The sequence below is a fragment of the Triticum aestivum genome, chromosome 7D (genome assembly GCF_018294505.1).
Source record: "Triticum aestivum cultivar Chinese Spring chromosome 7D, IWGSC CS RefSeq v2.1, whole genome shotgun sequence".
Classification (NCBI taxonomy): Eukaryota; Viridiplantae; Streptophyta; class Magnoliopsida; order Poales; family Poaceae; genus Triticum; species Triticum aestivum.
Window position 1 is genome coordinate 158411447 of NC_057814.1, and position 7435 is coordinate 158418881.

Sequence of the window (7435 nt, forward strand, 5' to 3'; positions counted from 1 at the left end):
AGTGGACTTTTTCCTTGATTCTGTGGAATCTTTAGAACATGCTATGAGGTGCCGCGCAACAGCATTCCTGCAATTCCTTTTCATGTTCTGCTAGTGCTAGCATTCATTTTGTTTGTGAAATTTGTTTAGGTATGGATTACCCCCAGAAAGATTGTGGATTAGTGTATTTGAAGATGACGACGAGGCATTCTCTATTTGGCTCAATGAGGTCAGTTATGTAAAACTGCATATTTCTGCAATTTTGCATACCTTCTCTGTTTGTTTGTTTGTTTGTTTGTTACTGCAGTGATAGATATATAGTACATTTAACCACATATCACTGCTAATTCTCATATTAATTTAACCCTGTGCATGGTTAAGAATTCACGAGATATATCTATAGACAAAAAACCTTTAAAATCCCCAGAAAAATATGCAAGTTTTCCATAACAACTCAGTTTTAGTAAAAAGAGAGTAGAGATTCTGTGTAATGAATTTGTGATTCTTCACTAGTTATTTGAAATGTCAAACTTGCACGTTTCTTTTGAGAGGTCTAGGGATCGTGTTTGGTATCATGGTACATGACACCTGAAAGATATAATGTTCTTCATTTGGTATTTTGGTAAGCTTATAGCAACGAATTTCTTCTTTCTTATTCTATCCAGGTTGGTGTACCAAAGGAACGGATAAAGAGGATGGGCGAGGATGATAATTTTTGGACTAGTGGTGCAACTGGACCTTGCGGACCATGTTCTGAAATGTATTATGATTTCCATCCTGAGAGAGGATCCTTGAATGCGGTATGTGAAGATTCTATGGCATCGATGGTAAAATGTTCAGTATTTTCTATTCTGTATGGAGTTCTCCAGTAACTGAAATTAGTGATGTTCATATAGTTGTGTGCAGGATTTGAATGATGATAGCCGATTTATCGAATTCTATAATCTTGTCTTCATGCAATACAACAAAAATGATGATGGATCTCTAGAACCATTGAAACAAAAGAACATTGATACAGGAATGGGGCTTGAGCGTATGGCGCGCATTCTTCAAAATGTAATGCTCGTCAATCCTTCAAATGGTCCATAACATTTTTTTGAGCTATAATCTAACTTTGCACAGTTGTCTATTATATAGGTTCCAAACAATTACGAGACAGACTTGATTTTCCCAATAATGGAAAAGGCAGCAAGCATGGCTCTAGTTTCCTACAGTAAAGCTGATAATGCTATGAGGACAAATCTTAAAGTAAATCAATCTGGATCTATTACTTGTTTCATGATAAATTAGTTGTATGGACATAACCTTTGGCATTTTCTATCTTGCTAGGTAATTGGTGATCACATGAGGGCAGTTGTTTATCTCATATCAGATGGGGTCATCCCCTCGAATATTGGGAGAGGATATGTTGTTCGAAGGCTTATAAGAAGGGTAGTCCGGACTGGTAGATTGATAGGTATGAGAGGTGATGGGCATGAGAACTCTGAAGGTGCATTTTTACCTTCTCTAGCTGAGACAGTAATCAGCCTTAGCAGTGAGATAGATCCAGATGTTGAATCAAGGCGGAAATCGATTCTTGGAGAACTTCAAAGGGAAGAGCTGCGATTTGTACAGACTCTGGGAAGAGGTGAAAAGTTATTAGATGAACTTCTGGATGAGGCATTAGGTAGTGCTGGTGATATTGGAGACAAGCCTTGCCTATCTGGAAAAGATGTATTTCTTTTATATGATACATATGGTTTCCCCATAGAGATTACAGCTGAAATAGCTAGCGAACGGGGTGTTACTATTGATATGAAGGGATTTGATATTGAAATGGAAAACCAAAGAAAACAATCTCAGGCTGCTCACAATGTTATCAAACTTTCTGTAGGAAATGAGACCGAGATTATCAAAAGTATCCCTGATACTGAATTTTTGGGGTATGAGTCCCTTTTCGCAACAGCTGTTGTTAAAGGTATTTTAATCAATGGAAACCCAGTAGAAAATGTTTCAGAAGGTACTGATGTGGAAATACTATTAGACCGAACACCGTTCTATGCTGAATCGGGTGGTCAAGTTGGAGATAATGGTTTCCTATATGTGTATGGAGAGGAAGGTGGAAAACAAAATGCAGTCATAGAAATCAAAGATGTCCAAAAATCCCTGGGGAACATCTTTGTTCACAAAGGCACAATTAAACAGGGGTCAGTCGAGGTTGGAAAGAAAATCGACGCTGCAGTTGATGGAAAACTGAGGCAGGGAGCCAAGGTATGAAAACTATGAATCTTTTTTCTTTCTTCTGTCTTCATGCATTTTATAAATAATTATATTTTGCTTCTGTTTTCATGCATTTTATGAATAATTAATTGTTCGGCCATCTGTGTGCTTTTGCTGGCCGGCATTTTAGACATTTGTAATAATTTTGTGAGCTTTCAACAAATATCATTTATGCACCTTTACTGGCTTTAAACAAGATACAAATATTGCTCAAGATAGTTATTTCGTTATGCTGGTGTCCTCTGATAGCTTAGCATACATTAACATAAAATGTCTGACTGTCTGCAAAGATGTTACTCGTAACTGGCATGAATATCAGTGAAAGGAAATGAGCTCTTTGTGACCTCAATTATCTAGTGTCTTCTCAGCATATGCTGGAACATGATGATATTACTGTTGCCTTGAAACAAAATGTTTGCCTCTAACAAATGCTCATTCAGGAAGTTACCGATTGCACCTTTTGCTACAGCACCTATCTATTTCCATTTCTTCTTTAACTTCTTTCTGTTTCCCTGTCTAGGCTCATCATACTGCTACACATCTACTACAGTCCGCTCTTAAAAGTGTCATTGGTTCAGAGACATCACAGGCCGGATCCCTTGTGGCTTTTGACCGTCTTCGATTTGACTTCAGTTTCCATCGGCCCCTTACAGAAAAAGAATTACTGGAAATTGAATCATTGGTGAACCAATGGATTAGCGACGCAACACATCTCGAGACAAATGTGATGGCATTGCAAGATGCGAAAAATGCTGGTGCCACTGCAATGTTTGGAGAAAAATACGGTGAACAGGTTGGTATTTATAAATCAAAACAAATGACACTGGAAATTAAGATATTACAGCAATATTTCTGCAAAGTCATATGACAGCAGGCGATGTTTAAATTTTTGTGAATTCTGCTAGGTTAGAGTTGTCGAGGTCCCTGGGGTGTCGATGGAACTGTGTGGTGGAACTCATGTCAGTAATACTGCGGAGATCCGTGGATTCAAGATAATCTCAGAACAGGGAATAGCTTCTGGAGTCAGAAGGATTGAGGCAGTTGCAGGTGATGCATTTGTTGAGTATGTTTGTTCACGGGACAACTACATGCGACACTTATGCTCTTCACTTAAGGTATGGTCCTACTCATCGTAGCGAATTTGCTCTTTTCCCCTGACATGTCATATTTTTCTCGATGACTTGAGTAGCTGAAATCTGTGCATCTGAGATCTTCATCTCTTGTTCAAATGAATTTGGCATTTCCCTTTTGAAGTGCATTGAAACCCACCTACATCAGGTACTAGTTGATCTGTTACAGATGCACATACTACATTCGTTACATGTGCAGATTTGACGAAACTTAAATGTAAAATAGGCAGGCACAAGCCTACTTAATTGTACGCACGTTTGTGCCAAACAGAAACAGTTATTTAGAAATCACTTGACTAAACACTTCATGCTTGTTACAAGCAATACCTTGTCCCATGTGGGTAGTGTGATTAGAGAGTGCAAGAGAGAGGTCTGTTGACCGTGCCATTCAAAACTTCCTTGCGTCTGCCATAGACATTTCAATTATTTCTCATGGAGCATGATATTTTAACTATTAACTTTTTTTTTTCAGGTCAAAGCAGAAGATGTCAACAGCAGAGTAGAAACAATTGTTGAAGAACTAAGAACAGCGAGAAATGAAGCATCATCTCTACGCAGCAAAATCGCAGTGCTTAAAGCAGCATCCCTGGCAAGTAAAGCTGTACTCGTTGAACCTCATAATGTCAGGTAATTGCTGCAACTGTTGCCACCTGTATGCACCCTACTTACTGTACTGTCTATCTGGCGTTCACAAATATACAGTATTTTTGTGCTATTTATTATTAAACCATCACTTCACATTTGCAACCTCTTCTAAAAATCTGTGTTGTGTAGGATCCTAGTTGAGAACATGGGGGATGTGGATGCTGATGGGCTGAAAAGCGCAGCCGAGCATCTCGTGGGAACCCTCCAAGACCCAGCCGCGGTGATTTTAGGTTCAAGTCCAGGAGACGGTAAGGTGAGCCTGGTCGCTGCCTTCAGTCCTGGAGTCGTGAAATTGGGAGTGCAAGCAGGCAAGTTTGTGGGTGGGATAGCGAAACTTTGCGGCGGAGGTGGTGGCGGCAAACCGAACTTTGCGCAGGCTGGTGGTCGGAAGCCAGAGAACTTGCCGGATGCCCTAGAGAAGGCTAGAGCTGAAATTGTTGCAGCGCTATCTTCAAAAGCCAGCTGATCTTCGATAGAGCCATTTACACACATAGGAAATAGAGCATATATTCACAAACATATGTAAATTGTTGCCCCTTTCTGGGTTTATGTAAATCGTTCCTTCTGGCCACCAAGAGTGCAAGCAGACATTTTTTTTGGATCTTTCCTTTACTTCTTCCAAGTGGTATACGCACCGTGGCAAGTGAAGGTTCATTTTAATCATTTTGTAGCTGGTGGGACAACAGTTGCACTTGCACATATATGCTGGAGTACATAGGTTTGGGTCCAGTTTGCAACAAACAAATTGGGAAATGCAGGAATACAGAAACCATGAGATAAACATCTCATGTTTGTTGTTGCCGTAGGCTGTTTGGAAGCTTCGCAACTAAAATACATGAATTTGGGGGGATTTGATTTGCCATCTTTAGCTAACGAACGAAAGGGACAAAGCTATGGTGCTAGATCCCTGTTTCTTTTTCCTCTGTAATAAGGGTTGTGTCTGCCTAAAAGAACAGTCCTTGTTAATTGATCATTATCTTGTATTTTTCCATTTGGCTACTTGTTTATCAGGTAAAAAACTTAATATCGTATTTTTTTTCAAACATAGAAAAATGATAGGGATATCCAAAGAGTGCGTGGTAGTAGTATTTCTCTTTTGGTGTATTAGTAAGTTAGTCAGATTACAGAACAAATTGCACTTTTGAACACTATTGTGTCACGTTTTCACATTGCACTAATTCTTGGCACTTTGTTTTTATGGCACAGTGGTTTATACAAAGATATAACTATTTTCATGAGAAGTTTCCATGTCAAAGATTTACATTGTTTTCATGAGCATGAACACAAATGTTCAAGGTCAACCCCCACTTTTTCAATGCATGCCTTTCCTTTGTATGTCCAGACCATGCACATAACATCTATCACACGTTTGAATTATACACTTATTTTGCCATGACACCCTTTTCTTACCCATGGAAATAATTAATTATGCACTTCGGATCAGGTTAACATAGTTTTAGTCACAAAGCACAGATGCACTCTTTTTGCACAAATTTGTAGACCGATCTTAACTACATCAACACAACCCAATCACCTCTCTCTAGGGAGATTGCCAGCTATCCATAGCCACAAGTGTATCTGATCCTATTGAGACTCCCGCTGCACCAATGGCATCACAGCTACAGATCTCTTTCTAGGCGATCCCACGGTGGCCTCTGCTCGCTACACTGCGTTAAATAGCCCCTTCATTCTATTCTCTGCTCTCAAGCCATCTCACACTAAGCCTCTCCCTCAGTCCATCGGAGAACCTAAGGGACAGCTCCCGTCTTAGCAGCCCAATGGCAGCGGCCACCATGTCCCTCTCCTCCCCGGCCTTCGCCGGCAAGGCGGTGAAGAATGTGTCGTTGTCGGCCCTCTTCGGTGAGGCACGCGTCACCATGCGCAAGACTGCGGCAAAGGCAAAGCAAGTTGCTTCGAGCAGCCCGTGGTATGGTGCCGAACGCGTGCTCTACCTTGGCCCACTATCAGGTGAGCCGCCGAGCTATTTGACCGGTGAGTTCCCCGGTGACTACGGGTGGGACACCGCTGGACTATCGGCTGACCCCGAGACCTTCGCAAAGAACCGTGAGCTGGAGGTGATCCATTGCCGATGGGCCATGCTTGGTGCCCTTGGCTGTGTCTTCCCTGAGTTGCTCGCCCGCAATGGTGTTAAGTTTGGCGAGGCTGTTTGGTTCAAGGCTGGCTCCCAAATCTTCAGCGAGGGTGGCCTCGACTATCTCGGCAACCCCAGCCTCGTCCACGCGCAAAGCATCCTGGCCATTTGGGCTTGCCAAGTTGTGCTCATGGGTGCCGTCGAGGGGTTTCGCATTGCCGGTGGCCCACTTGGCGAGATCGTTGACCCACTTTACCCTGGAGGCAGCTTTGACCCGCTCGGCCTAGCCGACGACCCTGAGGCGTTCGCGGAGCTCAAGGTGAAGGAGATCAAGAACGGCCGCCTTGCCATGTTCTCCATGTTTGGCTTCTTTGTGCAGGCCATCGTCACCGGCAAAGGCCCACTAGAGAACCTTGCTGACCATATCACTGATCCCGTCAACAACAATGCATGGGCATTTGCCACCAACTTCGTGCCCGGCAAGTAAGACACCTACTAGGGCTGAGTTGAGAGCTGGCGGGGTGGTCTGATATGTACTACCATCATGTAAATTACAAGAATCCGTGCAAAAGCATTGTTTGATTTGTCAACATTCATTCTCATGTCCTGTATTTAGCTACTTGTTGTGGTTGCACTCTACTTCACTAGACAACGACTTGTGCACTGGTAATGTCGGCCATCAGTAAATATGTGGTGCTCAAATTTGGTATATGGTTGGGAGCTTATTTAGGTACGGTCAAAATACTTGCCAAGTGACAACCAATAGGAATAACCTCAACGTGGGGCGCTGAAATTTGATCCAACAAGCACTAAAAAAAAAGACACATCCGTAACATTTTGGGCCGAACGAATTTTTTTTCTGTCATACATATGACACTTCTATGACGATAATTGTGACAAAACCCGATATCATCATAGATGTGGTGGGCTCCTACTTCTATGACAAAAAATCATGACAGAAAATAGGCTTTTCGTCCTGGGCGGGCCGGAGACGCAGCTGCATGACATTCTTTGGGCCGTCCATGACGGAAAAAACCGTGGTAGAAGCGAGGGGGAGGAAAATTTCAGGGAGTTCCCGGTTACGGTGGGAGGTCGGGGGCCGAGCGATGCGGGTTTCTCTCGTACACGTACGCGCGTGTGTGCGAGGCGTTGGCTCTAACTGAACCCGAGCGAGGCGTTGGGCTCTAACTGAACCCGAGCGATTGCACTGCAGGCTACGCGTTACTGAACCCGAGCGATCGATCGATGGCTGTTAACTGAACCCGATCGAGCGATTTCTTCGCTACTGCTGCTAACTGAAGCCGATCGATTGGATGAACAGTGAGCGTTG

The 7435-nt window shown here is 42.7% G+C and overlaps 2 protein-coding genes across 2 annotated transcripts in view; both read left to right on the forward strand.

Annotated features, from left to right (window-relative positions):
* The window catches only part of LOC123164644 (alanine--tRNA ligase, chloroplastic/mitochondrial), a 7068-nt gene extending 2452 nt beyond the window's left edge, over positions 1 to 4616 (forward strand). The window contains exons 3-11 of the mRNA XM_044582189.1: positions 130 to 208; positions 645 to 779; positions 886 to 1035; positions 1117 to 1227; positions 1309 to 2229; positions 2759 to 3031; positions 3144 to 3353; positions 3841 to 3995; positions 4143 to 4616. Of these exons, the coding sequence (XP_044438124.1) occupies positions 130 to 208; positions 645 to 779; positions 886 to 1035; positions 1117 to 1227; positions 1309 to 2229; positions 2759 to 3031; positions 3144 to 3353; positions 3841 to 3995; positions 4143 to 4479 (2371 nt within the window). The 3' untranslated portion in view covers positions 4480 to 4616. The remainder of the gene's footprint in view (positions 1 to 129; positions 209 to 644; positions 780 to 885; positions 1036 to 1116; positions 1228 to 1308; positions 2230 to 2758; positions 3032 to 3143; positions 3354 to 3840; positions 3996 to 4142) is intronic.
* A 1104-nt stretch (positions 4617 to 5720) lies between these two features.
* LOC123168972 (chlorophyll a-b binding protein of LHCII type 1) lies at positions 5721 to 6695 on the forward strand. The gene has a single exon (XM_044586832.1). It carries the CDS (start codon positions 5792 to 5794, stop codon positions 6590 to 6592), a length of 801 nt encoding a protein of 266 aa, XP_044442767.1. The 5' UTR covers positions 5721 to 5791; the 3' UTR covers positions 6593 to 6695.
* The last annotated feature ends 740 nt before the right edge of the window (positions 6696 to 7435 follow it).

Coding starts and splice junctions, on each gene's coding strand:
- LOC123168972 (XM_044586832.1), top strand. CDS start 5,792: ATGGCAGCGGCCACCATGTCCCTCTCCTCCCCGGCCTTCGCCGGCAAG.